Here is a 25,150-nt window from a genome sequence, read left to right as displayed (position 1 = left end):
TTTCCTGCCCAGACTGACTTCCTTGCAGCCTCAGATATCAGCTTTCTGAGTAGCTAGGATTAGAGATGTCAGTCATTGACACATGCCTAGACCAGATCTTTTTTTGCTATTGTTGTTGTGTGCAAGTCCTGAAACTTACACTCAGCATCCGGGTACTATCCTTCATCTTCTTTTGCTCAAGGCTAGCACTTTACCACCTGAGCCAGAGCTCCACTTCCAGCCTTTTTTGGTAGTTTAGAGGAGATAAGGTTGTCACAGACTTTCCTGCCTAGTCTGGCTTGAGATGATGACCCTCAGATCTCAACCTTCCTGAGTAGCTAGGATTATAGGCATGAGCCACCAACACCTGGCTCAGACCAGATCTTTTTTTTTTTTTTTTTGGTTGGTCGTGTGGCTTGAACTCTGGGCTTGGGCGCTGTCCCTGTGCTCTTCAGCTCAAGGTGAGCATTCTAGCACTTGAGCCACAGAGCCACTTCCGGTTTTCGAGTGGTTTATTGGAGATAAGAGTCTCACAGACTTTCCTGCCCAGGCTGGCTTTGCATTGTGATCCTCAGATCTCAGCCTCCTAAGTAGCTAGCATTACAGGTGTGAGCCACCAGCACCGGGCTGACCAGATCATTTTTCAAATCACCTGTTTCTCATCTGAAGATTCCCCATGATATCTTTCTCTAATTGTGGAGGCTCTGCCAAGAAGAGGAAAGAGATTCTGCTCTGGAATTAGAGAAACTTCACACCGCCTCTGTGGGCTGCAACTAATTTTTCAATCTCTACCCAGTCATTCCTGAAACTAACCTCTGATTCCTCCTGTCTGGAATTATTTCAGCAATTATGATTTTTGGAGAGATTGCCACTGAATGAATGTAATCCTGCTGTCATATTCTTACTTTTCCCAATTTCTGCTACTATCATTCTTTGAAGTAAGAGGTAAGTATTGTTATTCACAGAATAAATGTAATGAACACCTCTATTTGTCTCGTACATTCCTTGAACGGTGTCTGCCTGGATTATGATGCCTGCACTTGCTTCTCAGATGTGTGGAAAGCAATAAAGTCAGAGAGAGTTACCCCATTTCTCTTTCTAAGCTGAAGTCATTGACACTGAGAGATCTATCACAAGGGATCAGGTTCACTTCGAGGAAATAATAAGAGAGGAAACACCCAACATCCAATACTAACAAATCTCTGTCACCATCTGTCAGTTTTACCTCTGCTACAAACATGGAGTGAATAGAGCATTGAGTGAACAACATTTCTCTGAATTAGGGATGAGGCAACAATAACAAAAAAAAAAATGTTCTGTCCCTGTGTGTCACCTGCTTTCCCCTTCTGATCAATATGTTTCACCATACTGAATCCTCTCCTGCTTTTGTCCTTCCGTTTTCAATTGGTGGGAACACAATGGAAAGTAGGCAAGTAGTTATTTAACATGTGATTCTCTCAGAACAAGAAATGAAGTCTCCAAGCCGTGCTGCTGTTATTATCCTGTGTCTTTCTCACTCCTAGATAGCTTTGAATGGCTTCTTTAGACAGTAGATGACACCCTCTAGAAATCGCTTCTCAGCTGGGTCCTCGTATCTCAGGCTTATTAATCCTAGCTACTCAAGAGGCTGAGATCTGATTGTCTCAGTTTGAAGCCAGACTGGTCAGAAAAATCCAAGAGCTCTCTCTCTCTCTCTCTCTCTCTCTAACTCAGCAGCAAAAAAAAAGCTGAACTGAGAAGATAATATAATCATAATATTCAATGTATATCCTATGAAACTAAGACAACTGAGAAGAGGAGTTAGGTTGGGAGGAATGGGGAGGATGATGAATGGAGTGATATCAGTCAAGATGTATTGAATTCATAAACTGATGTGTTGAATGGTAACTTTTTAAACAAATACTTAGAGAAAATTGAAAAAATGAATGTTTTTAAAAGCTGAACTGAAGGTGTTGCTCAAGTAGAATAGCTTATTCAAGGCCCTAAGTTCAAGTCCTGGTACCACACATACATTGTGCACACATGCACACACGCACACATGCACACACACACACACACATACACGTTCTTTCCTGTATATATATTGCCTGAATTTCCCTTTGGTAAGGATGTAATGTTTTCTTTTGCTGTTTACTCTAATTAGTTATTATTTATAGAACCCAGTGACAATGGCTTATGCCTGTAATCCTAGCTACTCAGGAGGCTGAGATCCAAAGATTGTTGTTCAAGGCCAACCCAAGCAGGAAAATTCATGAGACTCATATCCAATTAACTGCCAAAAAAGCTGAAAATGGAGCTGTGGCTCAAGTGGTAAAGTACTAGTCTTGAGCAATAAAGCTCAGGGAAACCATTCAGACTCTGACCAAGCCCCAAGATCAGTACAAAAAAAATTTTTTTTTGTACTGAGGTTGTCTGTGTCACAGATATAAAAATGAACACCACCCAGATAAGAATTCACTCTCAAAAACCCACAAACCACCAGCAGCAAACCTACTGATTGACATTTCCCATATAGATGTATAAGAATGAGGAGAGGGCTGGGAAGGTGGCTCAGTGGTAGAGCGCTTGCCTTGCATGCTCAAGGCCGTGGGTTCGATTCCTCAGCACCACATAAGCAAAAAGAAAAAAAAAGCCAGAAGTGGTGCTGTGGCTCAAGTGATAGAGCACTAGCCTTGAGCTGAAGAGCTGAGGGACAGCGACCAAGCCCAGAGTTCAGGCCCCACGACTGGACCCAAAAACAAAACAAAAAAAAAGAATGAGGAGAATACGTGGGGCCAGGCTAGCAGCTTGGAGCTCAGTTGCAACCACCAAGATTCACTCTGCCTGATAAAAACTATGGAATGCAGGATGTGGTGGCTCATGTCTGTAACCCTAGCTACTCAGGAAGCTGAGAAGCTGTGGTTTGAAGCCAACCCAAACAGGAAAATCAGTGATTAATCATCAAAAAGCCAGAAGTGGAGCCGCATCTCAAGTGGTTGAGTGCCTGCTTTGAGCAAAAAAATTAATGATCAATACCCAGATGCTGAGTTCAAACCCCAGTGCCAGCACAACACATATACATTCTCTCTCTCCATCTCTCTCTCTCCCTCTCTCTTCCTCTCTCTCCCTCCCTCTCTCTCCCTCTCTCCCTCTCTCTCTCGTTCACTCGCGCTCTCTCTCCCTCTCTCCCTCTCTCTCTCCCTCTCTCTTCTTCCTCTCTCCCTCTCTCTCTCTCCCTCTCTCTCTCCCCCTCTCTCTCTCTTTCTCCCTCCCTCTCTCTCAGCAGTTGGCCTGGTAGCAGGTGCTAATTAATGTGAAGTAAAGGAAAGAGAGTTGCTGGAAAATGTATGGTGTTCTTGGGGTAGAAAAGGACCAATGGAAAGGGGGAAAGATGTTATGGGTAGAAAACTACCAATGGAAAGAGGAAAAGAAGTAATGTCTTCAACATTAGCTCTGTCCTTGCTGCACCGGAGCTGATGCTTGGGCCCTACAGAGACAATCTATAGGGCGAGAGGGAAGTTCTCAGAGAAACAGTGGACACAAATCAGCTACTCTGGAGTTCCAATGGGAAAATGTGGCACAAAAGAAAGGACCTTCTCTTGGTATATATACACAATGGAATTTTATACAGTCATTAGAATGAATGTTATGTCCTTTGTGGGGTAATGGATGCGCCTAGAACAAACATGTTAAATGAGGTAAGCCAAGCTCAGAACCTAACAACACGTATTTTCTCTCATATGCAGAAGATAGATCTAAAATACCCCGGGACCTGATAAATTATATAGGATTCAGGCCCTCACACTCAGTGAGACCAAAGGAGGATACTCTTAGGGGAGGAACACAAAGGTGCAATACCTATGTGCTCTGATCATATAAAATAATATATATTGAAAGGAACTCCAAGAAATGGAATGAAGAGGGTTTTTTTTTCCCCTTTGCTGTTTTGTTTTCTTTTTGTCTTATTTGCTTATCTGTCTTTACAAGGGTAATGAGGGAGACTCAGAAACGGAGGAATAGAGGGTGAACAAATGCAGCAGTAGTATTCACTAGACACCATGTTGAAAATGAACTATACAACTTGTGGGTGGGGATGGTTGGGAAAAACTGAGAGTGTCCAAATAGAAATGTACTCACTACCTGACTTATGTAATTGTAATTCCTCTGTATATTACCGTTATGATAATAATAATTATTATAAAGTTAAATTAATTCTAATACTGTAAAGCCCCCATCCCCCCAAAATGGAATTTCTCCCCTACAAGTTTAGGGACAGGGAACTATAGATGGCCTTGACCTAGGGAGAGGACCTGTGGCTAAAATGAGACACTGCCCCCTAGTGGCTTTGGAGCAGATGATGTAGCAAAGAATCCAAAGTGGAAGTGGAAGAACAGAACAGTGGCTAAGAGACACCTTGGAGAGACCGCCAAATCGTGTCCTACCCGCTAAAAGCAAGGAGGAGACTTGGGGCAGGGTTTGAACAGGCCAATGTGGAGTAGTACCACTGAGGTAGCAATTATTCCCACTGGTGCAGATGCTATGAGTAAACCTGAGATCACACAGGCTCTACCTCCGTAGCACTGGGAACACACACACACACACACACACACACACATAAAGTTGCTTATTTTCTGATCCCAAGATAAAGCCAAGCAAAGCCTGAATGGAATGGAGGTCTGGTAGAGGACAAGAGGCCCGAAATAAGTGACAAAAATAAAGAGTAACAAAAGGAAAACAAGAGCGCTTGCCTTGCATGCCTGAGGCCCTGGGTTCGATTCCTCAGCACCACATAAGCAAAAAGAAAAAAGCCAGAAGTGGTGCTGTGGCTCAAGTGGTAGAGCGCTAGCCTTGAGCTGAAGAGCTGAGGGACAGAGCCCAGGTCCAGAGTTCAGACCCACGACCGGATCCCCCCCCCCCCCAAAAAAAAGGAAAACAGCTCTGAGATTGAAGGCAGACTGATGGCAGGTAACTAGACATATCTCAAACCAGATTCTAAATAAAAAAGCATAATACATAAATATATAAATAAATAACACTTATCCTCTAAGCTGAACAAAATGCATTTCTACCCACATGAGCAAACCAACAAGAGGAAACATTTCAAACAGAACTAACAGGTGCACACTGCCTATTGACAACAGTGCTCCCACCCCTGTTATTATAACAGGTTAATACAGGTTGGTAAGCTGCCCCCACTTCAAGCCCTTAAAGTCCTCCCCCAACCTAGAGTTTCCATCTATAATGGCCAATGCATGGATATCAGGGATCAGAGAACCTGCAGGATCCTTCCATCCCTCAGATCAACACCCATCCCTATCTGTTAATGCTGATCCAGATGTTGGATATTTTGAACATCAGTGTTACCTTTCTAAAAATATCAATGCACATATAAGTATATTGCTACACATGTCCTGTTTCCTTTTAATATAAATGAGAGAACTAAATACTATCCTGCATTTTGCATTTTTACATATTTTAAATATATAACTTAAATATATGAATGTAATTATATATGTGTATATATGTATGTATGTATATACATATATATATATATGCAGTATTTATGTTTTTCCTTCCAAGATCACATAACTTTGGCTTTAGGTAAGACATTAGCCTGAGAAGTGAGCATAGTAATAAGAATTGAGCCTTTGCCAAGCACCAGTGGCTCATACCTGTAATCTTAGCTACACAAGAAGCTGAGATCTGGGCTGGGAAGGTGGCTCAGTGGTAGAGCGCTTGCCTTGCATGCATGAGGCCCTGGGTTCGATTCCTCAGCACCACATAAGCAAAAAGAAAAAAGCCGGAAGTGGCGCTGTGGCTCAAATGGTAGAGCGCTAGCCTTGAGCTGAAGAGCTGAGGGACAGCGGCCAGGCCCAGAGTTCAGGCCCCACAACTGGACCAAAAAAAAAACCAAAAAACAAAGAAGCTGAGATCTGAGGATGGAGATCAAAGCCAGCCTGGGCAGACAAATCTGAGAAACTCTTACCTCAAATTAAGATAACCAAAAGCTGGAAGTGAAGTTATGGTTGAAGTGGTAGAACACCAGCCATGAGTAAAAAAGCAAGAGCATGACACCCTAAGTTTAAGCCCAGTACAGATGCATGCATGTGTGTACACATGCACAAGCACACACACATATCAAATTTCATCCACCTCATGGAATTCTTAACGGGAATTTTTTTCTTTCATCAGAAGGTACATAAAATGAGGTTCTTCATGGGCTGTGGATGTGGCTTAGTGCTTGCCAAGCATGCATAAAGCCCTGGGTTCAATTCCTCAGTACCACATAAACAGAAAAGGCTGGAAGTAGCACTATGGCTCAAGTGGTAAAGTGCCAGCCTTGAGGAAAAGAAGCTCAGGGGCAGTGCCCAGGCCCTGAGTTCAAGCCCCAGGACTGACAAAAAAAAAAAAACAAAGCGGTTCTTCATAAAAGACCTAAAAATATATTTCTCACAGTTCTCTTTTCTCTACCTTAAATGCTAAAGCACAGAGGGTTTAGGGTTGTTTTGTTGTTGTTGTTTTTGTCTGTCTGTTTTTTGTTTGTTTGAAAAGTGTGCTAGGTCCCCTGGGCATGCTGCAGCAGGGTGAAAGGGTATGGAGAGCCGAGAGAGAGAGAGAGAGAGAGAGAGAGAGAGAGAGAGAGAGAGAGAGAGAGAGAGAGAGAGACCGACAGACAGACAGACTGAGACAGACAGAGATAGACACAGAGACTTAGGAACACAGAGAAGGGGGGGTCTCCCTGTGTGAGTCCAGCAGAGACCACTGTTTGCCCTCATGATCCCTCCTTTCCTCTGCCCTGCAGGAAGTCAAATGATAGGAGACTTCCTCACTACAAGAATTAAGACTCACCCTTGGTTGCTTTGGTTGCATGGGGTGTTTGATTTGTGAGAGAGAAAATGCTCATAAACTAAATTTGAACAGAACATTTAAGTGTGTGCTATTAGTTAAAAAGAGGAAATATGACATAATATCTCATCTTTATCTTCAAAACCCAAACGTCATACAGCAGTTAAAGTTTGGAGTTGTTTTGGTTTATGTTGTTTTTTTAAAAGTCCAAGATAGGGAAGAACGTTTTTAATTTTCCCCTCTTAATTTCTGTGTTTCTACACCTTTTTATGATTTGAATATTGAGGTAGTAATTGAAGATGAATGTTCACAATTGAAGGTGTACACTAATCTTTGGAAGAGGACAAGGAATAGCAGGAGGAAATATCATCTCATCTTTTCATTAATTCCTCATTCTTCCCAAAAACTTGCAGCCTGGAAGAGAAAAACCAATTTCTTCTGATAGACTTCCACCTAGCGGTGGGTTTCTGCCACACAGGATGGATAATATGAGCAGCTAATAAGCTTGAGGATGTTTTTCAAAGACAGGCTGATTACTCTTTGGGATCTCTGGAGATTCTCTGCCAGTACTGTCACAAGTAAGCTATAACTTACTGTGTGTGCCCCAGAGCCCTAATGTCCCTGCACACGTCAGATTACACTCACTGAAATCCTTCAGAAGCAAGCTTTGCCTCTGTAATTATCTGAATATTGTCAACGAAGCCCTGCTGAGAAGTTTAATATTATTTTTTAAAGTGGAGCAATTATTTAATTGTACAGAAAAGGAAAACATGTTATAAAACAAGCTACCTATAATTAGTGGGTTAGGAATAACCTTGCTTTTTAATAAATGGTGAAATTTTATTTTACTGGATACTTTAAATGATACAGTAGCATTGGGGGAAAAAAAGGCAGACAGGGAGAGAGAGCGAGGGAAGGGGTGGCATTGTTTTAAAAGCAATGTATTTACTACCTGACTTATGTAACTGTAACTCCTCTGTACATCACCTTAATAATAACAGTAAAAAAAAAAATTAAGGCCAGGCGCTGGTGGCTCACACCTGTAATCCTACCTACTCAGGAGGCTGAAATCTGAGGATCACCATTCAAAGCCAGCCTGGTCAGGAAAGCCTGTGAGACTCATCTCCAATAAACCATTAGAAAAATGGGAAGTGGTGCTGTGGTTCAAGCGGTAGAGTGCTCGCCTTGAGTTGAAGAGCGCAGGGACAGCGCCCAGGCCCAGAGTTCAGGCCCCAAAACCGACCCAAAAAAAAAATTTAACAGAAAAAAGAAAAAGGATATCTTCCTAAGCAAAGAGAAGGATGCTGCTGATGTGGTGACCTAGGAGGTGACTCTGATGACCTAAATGCACCTGCTGCATTCAATAAACTGCAAAATTTTTGTTAACTGGCAATATTGCTACTATAATGTTTTTCTTCTTAAGTTGTGACACCATCTCTTATGCATTATTTATTTTCAAAAATGACTATGCACCATCATTTAATTTGCAGGTGGTCTAAAAATAAATCATTCATAGCCCAGCACCTGTGGCCCATGCCTATAATCCTAAATATTCAGGATCTGAGACTTATGGTTCAAAGTTAGCCTAGGCAGAAAAGTGAGATTCTTATACCCAATTAACCATTAAAAAAGCCAGAAGTGGGGTTGTGGTTCAAATGATCAAGCACTAGGCTTAAGCAAAAAAGCTCAGGGACAGAATCCATGCAGTGTGTTCAAGCCTGAGGACCAACACAAACACACACAGAGAAAAAAATCCAGTCATATCCAATGTCAAAAACATAATAGTTAAGCCAGACATGGTGAAGCATGGTCATCTTACCACTCCATACACTCAAGTAAGAGGATCATGAGTGAGGCTAGCTTGGGCTACATAGTGAGAATTTCATCTCAAATAAAGGACCATAGGCTGGGAATGTGGCTTAGTGGTAGAGTGCTTCCCTAGCATGCATGAAGCCCTGGGTTCAAATCCTCAGCACCATATACACAGATAAAGCTAGAAGTGGTTCTGTGGCTCAAGTGGTAGAGTATTAACCTTGAGCAAAAGAAGCTCAGGAACAGTGCCCAGGCCCTGAGTTCAAGCCCCAGGACTGGCAAAAATAAATAAATAAATGACAACAGCAGCATTGGCCATGGAGTTTTGAAGCACAAAATAAATATGGAATAACATGTAGCCCAAATATGTGATAGATTTCTGCATGAAAACCTTAACAAAGAAACAGTGACAGGGGCTGGGAAGATGGCTCAGTGGTAGAGCTCTTGCCTTGCATGCATGAGGCCCTGGGTTCGATTCCTCAGCACCACATAAGCAAAAAGAAAAAAGCCAGAAGTGGCACTGTGGCTCAAGTGGTAGAGCGGTAGCCTTGAGCTGAAGAGCTGAGGGACAGCACCCAGGCACAGAGTTCAGGCCCCACAACCAGACCCAAAAAAAAGAAAAAAAAAAGAAACAGTGACAAGGATTTTCTGCAGTATAAGTCCTTCCATTTTCATGGGAGGAAAAAAGAAACGTTTCATTTATTTATTTATTTATTTTTACTGGTACTTGGGTTTGAACTCAGGCCTCAAACATGCTCACCTGGTGCTCTACTATGAACCATGCCTCCAGCTCTGATTTTTGCTGACTATTTTAAAGATGGAGTCAAAGACTCCATCTGTCCTAGAACTATTATCCTTCTGATCTCAGTCCCCTGGGTAATTAGTATTACAGGTGTGAACCACTGGCTCTAAATGTTTACCAGTGTGTGTGTGTGTGTGTGTGTGTGTGTGTGTGTGTGTGTGTGTGTGTGTGTGTGTGTGTGTGTGTGTTTGTGAATGCATGCATTCACTGGGGCTTGAACCCAGGGCCTGAGCATTGTCCCTGACCTTTTTTGCTCAAGGCTAACACTCTACCACTTGAGGCACAGCTCAAGTAAACAATGAACTGAAGTCTTTGGAGGTTGAAATTCCATTGGAAGATATGAAAGAATATATACTAGACAAAAATCAAATAAATGCAAACAATGTGGCTTAGTGGTAGAGTACTTGCCTAGTACTGGGTTCAGTTCCTCAGTAACACATGCAGGAAAAAAAATACCAGAGGTGGCGCTGTGGTAAAGCACTGGCCTTGAGCAAAAGGAGCTCAGGGACAGTGCCCAGGCCCTGGGTGAACAGCCCCAGGACTGACCCAAAAAAAAAAAAAATCTTCAGAGATCATAGTTGCCTTTAAACCCACGGAAGAACCATTATAGGAGAAAACCCTATGTATATAAACAACGTAGCAAAGCATTCCAATTTTCCTTTTCCTCTTCAAATACACAAAACACATTGGATGAAAGAACCCATTGGAAGAAAACACTATGAATTAAACAATGGTGAAAATCAGCTGAGTATCAGCCATCTCTTAAGAATTTTCACGTTTCCATAACATAAAATGATTCTTTCTTATTGATAACATGAGGGGTTTTTTTATGGTCGGCTCTATTTTTTATTTAAAACTTTTTTTTTTTTAAAAATACTGTACAGAGAGGTTCCAGTTACATGAGCAAGGTAATGAGTACATTTCCTATCAAGCATTGTTGCCTCCTCCTTTTGTTTTTCCCCTACCATCCCTTCCATCCCACCTCTACAACTATACTCCACACCCGCCCCTGACAAATTGTAAAGTTCATTTTTCAATAGTGTCTTGTACATCTCATTGTTACAATGGGTCAACCTGTACCCCTATTTAAGCATTTTGTTTTTTCCTGTCCTCTCCCCAAATTAGAGAAGTGTATATACAAGATGCAGGGCACTGATATCAAATACAGTGAAAACAGGTGTTATACTGAGGAACATAGAAAGAAACAAAAAAAATCACATGGTACATTATAAATACATTAGAAACAATAGTAAGAAAGAAAAAACCACTTGTGTCCCTATATTGGGGTTCATTTCGCTTAACATCATCTTATCTGCTCATATGTACATAGCTTTTGACCTTTTCTGCTTGTCCCAGACATATACTAGTTATTGCAAATAAGGGAAACCATGAGACCTATGTTTCTTTGGGCCTGGCTTACTTCACTTAATATAATTTTTTCCAAGTCTTTCCATTTCCTAACAAATGGGGTAATGTATGCTTTCTGATGGAGGCATAGAATTCCATTATATATAGAGAGATCTATAGGTATATAGATATCTATATATCTATAGAGAGGGGCATCTGGGTTGGTTCCATATCATAGCTATGGTAAATAATGCTCCAATAAAAATAGTTGTGCTGGTAGCTTTAGTATGGTCTTGTTTGTGATCATTTGGGTAAATGCCCAAAAGTGGGATTGCTGGGTCATAGGGGAGCTCTATGTGGAGTCTTCTGAGAAACCTCCATACTACTTTCCAAAGTGTTGAACAAGTTTACACTCCCACCAACAATGCAGTAGGGTTCCCTCCTGGCCACATCCCCTCCAGTATCTGTTGTTATTAGAGCTCTTGATTATAGCCATTCTAACTGGGGTGAGGCGGTATCTCAATGCTGTTTTTATTTACATTTTTTTATGGCTAGAGAGGTTGAGCATTTCTTCATACGTCTATTGGCCATTCTTCTTTCCTCTTCAGCAAAGTTTCTCTTTAAGTCTTTAGCTCACTTATTTATCAGGCAGTTGTTTCTTTGAAGATTTGTTGTTTGGGGATTTAATTTTTTGAGTTTCAGGTATATTTTAGATATGAGACCCTTGTCCATTGTATGGCTAGTGAAGATCTTCTCCCAATATGTGAGCTTTCTATTGATCTTGCTAGCTATGTCCTTTGCCATGCAGAAGCTCTGCAGCTTCATGCAATCCCATTTGTCCAAACTTATTTTGATTTGTTGTGTTTCTGGGTCTCTAATAAGAAAATGTGGGCCTGTGCCAAGGAGACCTAGGGTTTCTCCTATTCCATCCTGTAATGTTTTCAATGTGGCTGCTTTGACTCCAAGGTCTTTGATCCATTTGGGGTTGATTCTGGTGCAGGGTGATATATAAGGATCTAGCTTTAGTTTTCATGATGTTTTTTTTTTTTGTTTTTTGTTTTTTTGTTTTTTTTTTTTCCAATCATGGGGCCTGAACTCTGGGCCTGGGCACTGTCCCTCAGCTCTTCAGCTCAAGGCTAGCACTCTACCACTTGAGCCACAGCGCCACTTCTGGCTTTTTCTGCTTATGTGGTGCTTAGGAATCGAACCCAGGGCCTCATGCATGCAAGGTAAGCACTCTACCACTGAGCCACCTTCCCAGCCCTAGCTTTAGTTTTCTACAAGTAGCTAACCAATTTTGCCAGCACCATTTACTGAAGAAGCTGTCTTTCTTCCATTCTATTTTTTTTTAGCTCCTTTATAGAAGATTAGGTAGCTATAGGTCTGTGGGTTCATTTCTGGGTTTTCAGTTCCATTCCATTGGTCCTGAGGTCTGTTCTTGTACCAGTACCAAGCTGTTTTGATTATTATGGCTGTGTAGTAGAGTTTGAAATTTGATATTGATATGCCTCCAGCACTGTTCTTTCTGTTAAGGATCGTTTTTGCTATTCGGGGTCTTTTATTGTTCCATATGAATTTTTGGAGTGCTTCTTCTATTTCATTGAAGAATGAGGTTGGAATATTGATAGGTATCAGATTGAATTTGTAGATAGTCTTGGGAAGTATTATCATTTTCACTATGTTGATCCTTCCAATCCAGGAACATGAGAGGTTTTCCACTTACTAAATTCTGCTTTAATTTCCTTTTTCAGGTAATGTTTCCGTCATAGAGGTCCTTCACTTCTTTAGTTAATTCTTAGGTATTTTTTTCTTGTGGGGCTATTACAAATGAAGTTGCTTTCCTCATTTCAGCCGCTTTCTTCTCATTGTTGGCATACAGAAAAGCCATTGATTTTTGAGGGTTAATTTTATACCCTGCTACTTTGCCAAAGTTTCCAATCAGCTCAAGTAATTTGGGAGTGGAGTCCGTGGGATTCTTTAAATACAAGATCATGTCATCTGCAAAGAGGGAGAGTTTTACTTCAGCTTTCCCTATTTGGATCCCCTTTATGTTTCCTTCTTGTCTTATTGTTGTAGCTAGGCATTCTACTACTAAAGTGGAGAGAGTGGACATCCTTGTCTCGTTCCTGAGTTTAGAGGAAATGGCTTTAGTTCACCATTAAGTATAATGCTGGCTGTAGGTTTGTCATATTCAGGCTTTATTATATTAAGGAATGTTCCCTGGATTCCTAGTTTTTCCAGAACCTTCATCATAAAGGGATGTTGGATCTTGTCAAATGCTTTTTCTGCATCTATTGAGATAACCATGTGGTTCTTATTCTTGCTCTTGTTGATGTGATGAATTACATTAATTGATTTGCATATATTGAACCAGCCTTGTATCCCTGAAATGAATCGTGTTGGATCGTGGTGTATGATTTTTTTTGATGAATTGTTGAAGTCAATTGGCCAAAATTTTGTTGAGAAGTTTTGCATGGATGTTCATCAAAGAAATGGGCCTATAGTTCTCTTTCTTTGATGAGTTCCCGCCTAGTTTTGGAATGAGGGTTATGATGGCTTCATAGAAAGAATAACATGAGGGGGCTGGGAAGGTGGCTCTGTGGTAGAGCACTTGCCTTGCATGCATGAGGCCCTGGGTTCGATTCCTCAGCACCACATAAGCAGAAAAAAAGCCGGAAGTGGCACTGTGTCTCAAGTGGTAGAATGCTAATCTTGAGCTGAAGAGCTCAGGGATGGCCCCCAGACCCAGAATTCAGGCCCCACGGCCAACAAAAAAAAAAAAGAAAGAAAGAAAAAAAGAATAACATGAGTTATTTTTTAAAGCATGAACTATATAGGACTGTTTTATGAACTAAATGTTAAATAGCCCAGGTGATGTGAGCAAAGTAAGCGCTAAATACAATAATTATCATTACTAGCTAATATCTCTAGTGCAAAGTGCATGGAAGAAACTATTATGATGCATTTAAAAGCACTTAGCTTCAGGAGGCTGAGATCTGAGGATCACGGTTCAAAGCCAGCCCAGGCAAGAAAGTCCGTGAGACACTTAACCACCAATTAACCACCAGAAAACCAGAAGTAGTCCTGAGGCTCAAGTGGTAGAGCACTAGCCTTGAGCTAAAGAGTTGAGGGCCCAGAGTTCAAGCCCCATGACCAAAAAAAAAAAAGCAGTTAGCAAAGTAGAAAGACTTAGAAAAACTATTTTCTCTAATACCATAATAAAATCAGCCATCACCAGGCGCCGGTGGCTCATGCCTGTAATCCTAGCTATTCAGGAGGCTGAGATCTGAGGATCACAGTTCAAAGCCAGTCCAGGCAGGAAAGTCTGTAAGACTCTTATTTCCAATTAACCACCAGAAAACTGGAAGTGGCTCTGTGGCTCAACTGGTAGAGTGCTCACCTTGAGCTGAAGAGCTGAGGGACAATGCACAGGCCCAGAGGTACCACAACCGACAACAACAACAAAAAAAAAAAAGGTCAGGCTCCTGTGGTTCACGCCTGTAATCCTAACTACTCAGGAGGCTGAGATCTGAGGATCGCAGTTCAAAGCCAGCCCAGCCAGGAGAGACTGTGAGACTCCTATCTCCAATAAACCACCAGAAAACCGGAAGTGGTGCTGTAGCTCAAGTGGTAGAGCACTCGCCTTGAGCTGAAGAGCTGAGGGACAGCGCCCAGCCCCAGAGTTACAATGGGTCATCCTGTGTTATTATAAAGGTGCTATACAGAGGGGTTACAGTTAACATAAGTCAGGTAGAGTATGTTTCTTTTTGGACAATATCACTGTTAGATTATTTAGACTTCGCCAGAAAAACACGCAGACATCCAGGTACAGAGAACAAAGAAAGGTTTACTGCCCGGGAAGGGGCCCGACAAGACCTCTTCTCACAAGGGAGAAGTGAGAAGAAGCACCAGTTATTGTCTGATGACCTATATAACATAGTTGGTTTATGAGGGGCTAGAAGGGCTAAGAGGTGGAGACCCTGGTGTGGACATGCGGGCCAGGGGCTTCATCATGGCAGACTAGGATTTATGGCTGCTATCCAAATAGAAGATAAGGGGCCCTGCAGCTGCCCAGACCTGAAGGTCACTCTAAGGGACTCTTGCTACCTTTTATGGTGGTAGCTGCCCCCGAGGACTGCCATCCCATGGTAGAGGGGGCTGGAGGCTGATTATTTACTACATGGGCCTAGTGTTGCCTAGGAAGGGAACCTGCTAAGCTGTGGAGAGGGAAAGGAGCATGCTAAGGTATGGGAAAGGAGCTTATTATGCTAACAATCACCCCTTCCCTTGCTCTCTCCCAGTTTCAAAACTCTTGATTGTTCTCCAGAATATTCCAGGAAAGCTTCTGTGCCAGTAGCTTTATTAAATTGGCTCATCTGTGTGTCACAGGAAAGCCAGCCTGTGAAGCACCTGAGTAAGATAGTTAAGACCAGCGCAAAATTGTAACCTCTTTGTACAACTACTTAATAGGAATTTAAACAAACAAGAGACCAGAGGAAGCCAGGGTGAAGATAAGGCTGGACACGTCAGGGGCAGGGTGTTTGTCAGAACCCAGCCATCTGGAAGTTGTTCATCCTGAGCACTGTCTCTCAGCCTGAGCACTGTGTCTCAGCTCTTCAGCTCAAGGCAAGCGCTCTACCACTTGAGCCACAGTGCCACTTCCAGCTTTCTGTTAGTTAATTGGAGATAAGAGTCTCAGACTTTGCTGCCCCAGGCTAGCTTTGAACTGCGATCCTCAGATCTCAGCCATCTGGATAGTTAGTATGGGCCTGAGCCACTGGCACCTGGCTGTTCTTGACAGATTCATAAGGATAATGTTTTCTGGAGATCTCCCAGAGGCCTCTGTGTACTGTGGTTAGTTGGTTTGTGGGGAAGGAGGAGTGATACTGGGGGTTGAACTCAGGCCCCCACACTCTTCCTTAGCTGCCCCCACCCTAAACTAGTACTCTACCACTTGAGCCTCAGCTTCACTTCCGGCTTCTGTTTGGGGGGTGGTGTTTGGGGGGGGGTCAGGGTTGGGGGGAGGTTAATTTATGTTAAAAGTCTTATGGACTTTCCTACCGATGCTGGCTTCCATCCTTCATCCTTGAATCTCAGGACTGCTGGTACAGAGTTTGGGATACTGTCCAAAAACAGAATTTAAGGACACATTGAGGTAGAAACCAAGAAATTTTATTAGTAAAGAAGAGGGAAGGAAGGAAGGAAGAAAAGAAGGGAGGAAGGAAGGGAGGGAAAAGAAAAGAAAAAAGACAAAGGAAGGAAGGAAGGAAGGGAGGGAGGGAGGGAGGGAGGGAGAAGAAAAAAGACAAAGGAAGGAAGGAAGGAAGGAAGGAAAGAAGGAAGGAAGGAAGGACACAACCCATATGTGTGGCCGGTCTGACATTAAGTGTTCCAACATCACAGGGAGTGATGCAGTAAAAGTAGATTGAGAGTTGCTCAAATTCACCTTACAACACTTTTCTCCTTTGACACCCAGCACATTTGATTATTTGTGTGTGTGTGTGTGTGTGTGTGTGTGTGTGTGTCCTGGTCCTGGGGCTCGAACTCAGGGCCTGGGCAGTTAGCACCATCCCAGAGGACCACGCAGAGGCAGTCAGGCACAAGAGAAAGATTATTATAAGGTTTATTAGAGAGACCATATCTCCCCACCCCCCACCCCCAGAGGGAGCAATATGGCATCTGCCCCTATCCAGGTGGGTAGCTCTGGAGCTAATCGCAGGTAGGTCTGCATAGGAGAGAGGGGGTGGCCAGCTATAAAACAACTCTAGGGCAGGGAGAAGCTAAGGTCTGGGTGGAGCCAAAGACAGGAGGTGGGGATAAAGCTAACAGGCACAGCGATCTCCTTTTATCTTCCTTTTCTAGAATATTCTGGAAAACAATCAAGAGTTTTGAAACTGGGAGAGAGCAAGGGAAGGGGTGATTGTTAGCATAATAAGCTCCTTTCCCATAGCTTAGAATGCTCCTTCCCCTCTCCACAGCTTAGCAGGCTCCCTTCCTAGGCAACACCAGGCCCATGTAGTAAAGGCAGTAAATAATCAACCTCCAGCCCCCTTTACCATGGGATGGCAGTCCTCTGGGGCAGCTACCACCATAAAAAGTAGCAAGAGTCCCTTAGAGTGACCTTCAGGTCTGGGCAGCTGCAGGGCCCCTTATCTATTATATGGGCAGCACCATAATCCTAGTCTGCCATGATGACGCCCCTGGCCCGCATGTCCACACCAGGGTCTCCGCCTCCTAGCCCCTTCTAGCCCCTCCTAAACCTCAAGGATAGTGCTCTACCACTGGAGCCACAGCTCCACTTCCGGCTTTTTCTGTGGTTTAATTGGAGATGAGTTGGGCTGGTTAAGAACCACGGTCCTCAGATCTCAGCCTCCGGAGTAGCTCAGATTACGGGGCGTGAGCCACCGGCCGGCTCACTCAATTATTCTAGCAGTTACACTTTCATCAGTGGGGCCCGGAGGTCAATGTGGAGTCACGGATGTCTGGGTGTTCCTGCGGCACAGCAGTTTGTCCGTCCCCAGAAAAGTATTTAAAACGCATTTTGTGCGGAGAGGAGTCGTTTCCCCAAGTGTTTTTGTCTCCAGGTTGTCTTTTTTTAAGATCCTTTCTTACGTATTTACTAACTCCAGCCTGGGAGGGAGGCGGGAGGTGGGGTTTAAAGCAAAGACCTCACCGCTCCCGCCCATCCTGAGTCGGGATTGAATGGCTAGCGGCGGTTTCCCCTGTCCCACTTTCTCCGCTCCCGGGCGGGAGAAGCCAGCCGCGCCCTGCGCCCCGCCTGGGAAGAGGCCGGACGCGAGAGCCGCCCCGCGCGGGAGGCTCCGGGAACTACAGCCCCCAGGCGCCCCGCGCGGTGGCACCGGGCCCGCCCCGCGCCCCGAGGCCCCCAGCGATAAAGCGCCCTGGCCGGCGGCCGGGCGGGCGGACAGACAGCGGTGCGGCGCGGCGCGCAGTGCGGAGCGCAACGCGGCGTCGCCCCGGCCACCGAGCGGACCCCGGCGAGCGCAGCCCGCCGCGCGCGGGGCGGACCCACGGACGCGGACCCACAGCTGCCTGGCCTCCGGGCAGGTGGGGCTGGGGGGCGGACGCGGGGGTGGGCGAGGCGGAGGGAGGAGAGCGGTGGCCTCCCCGGCAGGTTCTCGGAGGAGTTGGTTGCATTTCTGCATTTTCCGTTGTGTTCTGTGTTTTCCGGTGCCTCGGCTTCTAGTTCTGCAAATCTCGGGCGTTGTCCCTGTGCGGACCCGCTCTGCCTTGTTCAGTAATCGCCTGCTACATTCAAGCTTTAGTGAACACTTCGCTCCTTTGCTTTTTTGTGCCTGCACTGAGCCCTAGGCTCTGGGCTTAGGGGCGCTGTGGGTTAACATTTCCCACTCCAAAGCTGGCACCCTACCACTTGACCACACCTCACTGGAGGCTTTTTGCTGTTTAATTGGAGATAAGAGGCTCTTGGACTTCTTGCCTCCAACTGACTTTCAAACCAGGATCCTCAGATCTCGGCCACAAGTTTCTGTTAAAACCGAGATTTTAAGGATCATTCTTTGATACAACTGTGATGTTTTTATCCCAATACTAAGGAATTTTATTTAGCGTATTGCTCTATGTAGTGCAAAAAATTTGAAGCTGGCCAGTCGCTACTGGCTCACACCTGTAATCCTAGCTAATCTGGAGGCTGAGATCTTAGGATCAGAGTTCAGAGCTAGCCCGGGCAAGCCTAGGCAGGAAAGTCAATCAGACTCCTTATCTCCAATTAACCACCAGAAAACCAGAAGTGGCACTGTGGCTCAAATGGTAGAGTGCTCACCTTGAGCTGAAGAGCTCAGAAACATTACCCAGGCCCTGAGTTCAAGCCCCATGACCGCCAAAAAAAAAAAAAAAAGAAGAAGCTGTACCTGTTCTTTTCCTTGAAGTCAAGGAAAGGAGCCAAAACTACTGTGCCTAAACTCTGACATGGAGCTATTTAAAGAATTTGATTTTATTGATATTAAGTTGTTACACTTTTGTAAGTTTGGTAATGAGCACATTCTTTTTGGACAAAGTCACCCCTTCTAACTGTTAAAGTCAGTTTTAGGCTGGGTGCCGTTGGCTCAAGCCTGTAATCTTAGCTATTCAGAAGGTTGACTGATAACTGTTCAAACTCAGCCAGGGTAGGAAAGTCAGACTGATCTCCAATTAACCACCAGAAAACTGGAAGTGGCACTGTGGCTCAAAGTAGCAGAGCACTAAGCTTGGGCTGAAAAGCTCAAGAACAACCCCCAGCCCCTGAGGTCAAGTCCCAAGACTGACAAAAAAAAAATCAGTTTAGAAGTTGTCTTGCCTGTAAGGATTGAAGTGAGAGGAGGCGGGGCACACGGACTAGCTGGCCAGATGTTGAAAGGTAACCAGGATTGTTATTGGACTGGAACACTGCAGGCATGGCATTGGGTAGACAAACTAGAGAGTTGGCAAAGACCAGATGAGAAATACTGATGTTCTGGATGATTCCTCTGGCTGCCTGTGGGGACAGAAGAGAGTAGAGACTATGATTCCCAGCCTCATCCTATTCTTCCACAGACCCCTTGTTTTGAAATTTTTTTAACTCCAACTGCATTTACTCATCATTCATTTCTCTCAACTAAAGATATATAGAACTGCCCGTCTAAAGCTTCTGCCCATCCTAAGAATGTCGTTGTTACAAGGTATGAAATAAATACAGCTAAAAGCACAAGAAAATAGAAGGCTGTGTGGCTAGAACAAACTGGCGGAGTTTGATTTAGGCAACAATGCCGACTCAAGCTGTGGGCTATCTTATCACTTGACCCTTCTTCCATACCCCGGCCACATGGACCTATGGTTGTGACCACTGGTCCAGATAAGAAGGGGCTAAGTCCAGAGAAGGGCAGCAAGAAAGAAGGAAGAATTTCTGAGAAAGAAGGTAGCAGAATTTGAAGCTGGGAAGGTGGCTCAGTGGTAGAGCGCTTGCCTTGCATGCCTGAGGCCCTGGGTTCGATTCCTCAGCACCACATAAGCAAAAAGAAAAAAGCCAGAAGTGATGCTGTGGCTCAAGTGGTAGAGTGCTAGCCTTGAGCTGAAGAGCTGAGGGACAGCGCCCAGGCCCAGAGTTCAGGCCCCACGATCGGACCCAAAAAGAAAAAGAAGGTAGCAGAATTTAAGCAACTAGTCCCTGGAGAGGAAAAAAGCGTTGAGGTTTGGGGTGAAGGTATCTGCACAGCGGAAGTGAGGGAAGATGATGCTGGTCAGGGACTTGTACCCATTGATAAGATCTTATGGAGAACACTGAATGTAGACTCACTTATGTGCCTGCCCCTGGTTTTAATCATGTTATAGGAATTCATACTTTTAATTATCTCAACAACCCTGTGAAATGTGATTGTCATTATGCTCATTTAAAGTACCTGAAGCCTGGTACCAGTGACTCATGACTGTAATCCTAGCTATTCAGAAGGTTGAATCTGAAGATTGAGGTTTGAAGCCAGCCTAGGCAGAAAAGTCTATGAGACACATTCTCTCTCTCTCTCTCTCTCTCTCTCTGAGTAAAATGTTAGACTGGAGATATGGCTCTACCTATAAGTAACAAAGAAACTGCTTACAGGACAAGATGATAGAATGACAGGAATCTTGAGTTAAAGTGCTATAGACATACCAGGTCAAGCTAGACAGCAGACATCATCATCAGTCTTGTGATGCTGAGACATTTTTTGGACTAGATGGGGCCTCCTAGGCTCAGAGGATAAGTAGCCTGTCCTGTAGTAAAGGTGTCACATGAAGCCTAAAGGTTAGCACTGTGTCTTAGGATTTCTTGTCATATTTCCCTGTGGGCCAGGTGATTGTTTATCTTCTAAACTTCCAACATGGTTGTTGCCTTCTACTTGATTAGGAAATGTTTGAAAAACCCTGATGTCCTATGGATTGTGACAGGCCTCCCTTCACAGCCCTTTATGCTGTAGCACTGCTACATGCAGGATTTGAATTTCATTTCAGGAGTAAGTCTTGCAGGGAACTCATTTCCAAGGAGCAGTATCAGGCTGGCTTACCACAAAAGCTGTAAATGTTTCTCAAGGGCTCTTCTGTATCTCTTGGGAGATACAGAAAAAAATAGAAGATAAGGAATTGTGAATTCCAAAAGTTTATTTATTAACAGTTGTAAGACAAGAGTAGATAAAACAAAATGGTTCAAGCCCGGCACTGGTGGCTCCTACCTGTAATTCTAGCTACTCAGGAGGCTGAGATCTGAGTTCAAAGTTCAAAGGCAAGCCAGGTAGGAATGTCCTTGAGACTCTTACCTCCAATTAACCAGCAAAATGTCTTACTGGCTATAATGGTAGAGCACTACCCAGGAGCAAAAAATCTAAGGTAAGCTGGGTGCAGGTGGCTCACTCCTGTTGTACTTACTAGCTACTAAGGAGGCTGAGATCTGAAGATTTTGGTTCAAAGCAAGAAACTCTCTGTGAGACTATTCTCCCCAATTAACCACCCCAAAACTGGAAGTGGCGCTGTGGCTCAAGAGTGTTAGCCTTGAGCACAGAAAACCTCAGGGACAGCATGCAGGCCCTGTGTTCAAACCACACACACACACACACAAAGCACAGGGAAAGTGGGCAGGTCCTGAGTTCAAGCCCAGTACTAGAGCACAAAAATAAAATAAGAAAGAAGACTGGCTCATAATTACGTATTTCAAAGCCAGGTAGGTATATGGTGTATGCCTGTATCCCAGCCCCTGGATGCTGAAGCAGAAGGATCATGAGTTTGAGGCCAGCCTGAGCTATATAATATGGGTCAGATTTCGCTCTAGTGGGCACTTTTAAATGTGTCTGTGGTGTCAGAAATATATGTGCCCTCTTGCCAATCTCCTATAGTCATCCTGTATTTCCTATAAACCCACTGTCTTGGATAATTGTCACAAAACTATCTGGTGACCATCTATTTTTCTTCCTTGATCGTTAGACATTTGTTGCATGGCTTAAAATTGTATTTGGCTTTTTGTGTCTCAAAATAAAATAAACGTATACGTACCAAAGACCGAGAATTAAACCAGGCAATCTGCCTTCACAAGGAGGTCAGCCAGGATGCTCTGAGGCATGCGTTCACTGCTTATGCCAGGTCTTCTACACCACTGTGGACAGATGGAGGGAGGCTGTGGCCACAAATGAGTGGGGGCAGGGTTGACCATGAATATCTGACTAGGAAATCATCATCCAGCCACAGTCTGGGTGACCTCATTCAGTCAGCCACAGAGTCATCACTTGTGAACTGAAAACCAGAAATCAGGCAGGTCTCTGTGCTCCAGACAGGGAAAAACAATGCCAAATAATACACTCCCCCATGTCCCTCTGTAGCCTGTGCTAGTGGGGAAGAGAGATAATATATAGTTAGCATGGTTTGCCTAGAAAAACTGGACCTATGTTTGCTAAGTGAATCTGAGAATAGTTACATAAAGTACAGTGGAACCTTAAGACCTTTAAGTTTGGGGTTGGAGGTATGGCTCAGTTGGTAGCATGCTAGCCAATGAGTGAAAGGTGCAGGTACTGATTTTGAGTGCTAGTCTTTTATTTTTTTTTTTGGGTGCGGTCGTGGAGCCTGAACTCTGGGCCTGGGCGCTGTCCCTCAGCTCTTCAGCTCAAGGCTAGCGTTCTACCACTTGAACCACAGCACCACGTCCAGCTTTTTTCTTTTTGCTTATGTGGTGCTGAGGAATCGAACCCAGGGCCTCAGGTATGCAAGGCAAGCATTGAGTGCTAGTTTTGGACTTCAAAAAAAAAAAATTAAGGAAAGACTAAGTGCTACTTTTAGGTGGGATTCTAGATTAAAAGAATGAAGACGGAGAAATAATGTCCTTTTATGACTGCATTTTAATTTAAATTATGGAAATTCCTCATATATTTCACTTCTCTGAGTAAGGTTAGAGTTGTGCTGTTATTGACCCCTATTCTTTGAGGTTTGGGATGGCCTCCCTCATGTAGATAACTAAAATAGAATGTCTTCCAAATGGGGCTGGGAAGGTGGCTCAGTGGTAGAGCGCTTGCCTTGCATGCATGATGCCCTGGGTTCAATTCCTCAGCACCACATAAGCAAAAAGAAAAAAGCCGGAAGTGGTGCTGTGGCTCAAGTGGTAGAGCGCTAGCCTTGAGCTGAAGAGCTGAGGGACAGCGCCCAGGCCCAGAGTTCAGGCCCCACAACCAGACCAAAAAAAAAAAAAAAAAGAATGTCTTCCAAATAGCATTTTTCCAGACTAGAATTATTTTCCCTTTCCTAATCCAAACATGTTTTCCCAGTAGAGTTGAGCTCTAAAATCTTACATTCTATCACTTGCACTGTGTGTTTATATTCTTGTAAGCATATTTTACAGTTCTAAGCTAGAGGTGGACTTTGCCCTGGGTTTGATCATTAATTGACATTCCTTTAAGAAAGAGGGGAATGATTTTGTGTGTTTTCCAGACTTTCCGCTGCGCAATGGCCTCCCCGAAGAAGAAACTGCAGGGTCTCGTTGCTGCCACAATCACACCAATGACTGAGAATGGGTAACTATCACGTGGGGCCATAAAGGGATCTGTTCTCATTCAACCAGAAAGGACAGAACTCTCTATAATTACAGTCCCTTAGGCTCTGGACCTGGTGGGGCAGGAAGGTACTCTTGCCAAGTGTTAGCTTGTTTGTATCTCATCTTGGTTCTATACCATCCCTGGACACACACACACACACACACACACGCACGCACGCACGCACGCACGCACGCACGCACGCACGCACGCACTCACCAGGGTCTGTCATGGGGCCTGAACTCTGGGCCTGAGTGCTGTCCCTCCTCAGCTCTTCTGCTCAAGGCTAGCGCTCTACCACTTGAGCCACAGCGCCACTTCCGGCTTTTTTTTTCTTTTTTGCTTATGTGGTGCTGAGGAATTGAACCCAGGGCCTCATGCATGGTAGGCAAGCGCTCTACCACTGAGCCAACTTCCCAGCCCCTGTCCCTCAGCTCTTTAGCTCAAGGCAAGCGCTCTACCACTTGAACCAAAGCGCCACTTCCAGTTTTCTGGTGGTTAATTAGAGATGAGTCACACAGAAGATAGATAACCTTTTCAAAGGCCTTGGTTTTTGGTATTCTCTTCCTCAATTTTTAAACATTAACCATATCCCTCTAAAGTAGATGAAATTTCTTTTCTTTTCTTTCTTTTTCCTTTTTTGTGGGTTGTGGGGCTTGAACTTGGGGCCTGGGCACTGTCCCTGAGCCTCTTTGTGATCAAGGCTGGCACTCTACCACTTGAGCCACAGTACCACTTCTAGTTTTTGGGTGATAATTGGAGATAAGAGTCTCATGGGGACTTTTCTACTTGAGCTGGCTTTGAATGACGGGTCCTCAGATCTCAGCCTCCTGAGTAGCTAGGATTATAGGCATGAGCCACCGGATCCTGGTGATAACATTTCTTATGGCTTTCAGCATTCTCATTAAGGGTGACCAGATCATAGTTCTTCCTTAGGTCAGCAGAGTCCAAGACTCTGGCTTCATCCTGATTATTTCTTTTTCTTTCTTTCTTTCTTTCTTTTTCTCTTTCTTTCTTTCTTTCTTTCTTTCTTTCTTTCTTTCTTTCTTTCTTTCTTTCTTTCTCTCTCTCTCTCTCTCTTTCTCTCTCTTTCTCTCTCTCTCTCTCTCTCTCTCTTTCTTTCTTTCTTTTTTTTGGTCGGTCATGGGGCCTGAACTCTGGGCCTGGGCACTGGTCCTCAAGCTCTTCAGCTCAAGGGTGCTCTACCACTTGAGCCACAGCACCACTTCCAGCTTTTTCTGTTTATGTGGCACTGAGGAATCAAACCCAGGGCCTCATGCATGCAAGGTAAACACTCTACCACGGAGCCACCTTCCCAGCCCCCATCCCAACTATTTCTAACTTGCTGAGGTTGCATTTTGACTACTCAGCTGGTTTGTAACAGTTTGGGGTTTTTTGTTGGTGGTGGTGCTGATAGTTATTTCACTTTTCCACAAGTTCTAGAAAAGACTGAAGTCAGCTGTTTCTCAATGCAACAACTACTTATTTGGCAGATAAAGCAGAAGACATGTGACTTCATGAGGCAGATTAACTTCCTGCTACAGAGTTAAAAACACTCCATCTGGTGGGTGCTGCTTTAACCTTTGAATAGAGACTCCCTCTGTGCCTGGAAGTGGCTTCTTAAAGCAGCCTAATTGCTCATCCACAACCCACTGAGAGTGTCAGTGTGTCCTTCCTCTGTATTGTGCTATTTTCCTGGAAGCCCAGGACTCTGCTTTTCTGCTTTGTTTCCATTTCTCGAAATCCTCTTGCCCTTATACCTTCATTTTGCTATTTTTTCTTTTTTCTTTTCTTTTTTTCTTTCCTCCAGTCCTGGGGCTTGAACTCAGGCCTGTCCCTGAGCCTCTTTTGC

The 25,150-nt window shown here is 44.1% G+C and overlaps 1 protein-coding gene across 3 annotated transcripts in view; it reads left to right on the top strand.

Moving 5' to 3' along the window:
- Positions 1 to 549: 549 nt before the first annotated feature.
- Positions 550 to 25,150, top strand: part of Npl (N-acetylneuraminate pyruvate lyase) — a 48,493-nt gene continuing 23,892 nt past the window's right edge. Inside the window, exons 1-2 of one of the 3 annotated variants that reach the window (XM_042674342.1) lie at positions 550 to 585; positions 23,198 to 23,280. In XM_042674342.1, the coding sequence (XP_042530276.1) occupies positions 23,213 to 23,280 (68 nt within the window). In that variant the 5' untranslated portion in view covers positions 550 to 585; positions 23,198 to 23,212. Of the gene's footprint in view, positions 586 to 9,478; positions 9,509 to 17,714; positions 17,834 to 23,197; positions 23,281 to 25,150 lie in introns of those variants that run through there. The other 2 variants (XM_042674343.1, XM_042674341.1) reach the window with 2 other exon arrangements.

This window comes from Dipodomys spectabilis, unplaced genomic scaffold (genome assembly GCF_019054845.1).
Source record: "Dipodomys spectabilis isolate Male_0828 unplaced genomic scaffold, ASM1905484v1 ptg000019l, whole genome shotgun sequence".
NCBI lineage: Eukaryota > Metazoa > Chordata > Mammalia > Rodentia > Heteromyidae > Dipodomys > Dipodomys spectabilis.
This window is presented reverse-complemented; position numbering and strand designations above follow the sequence as displayed.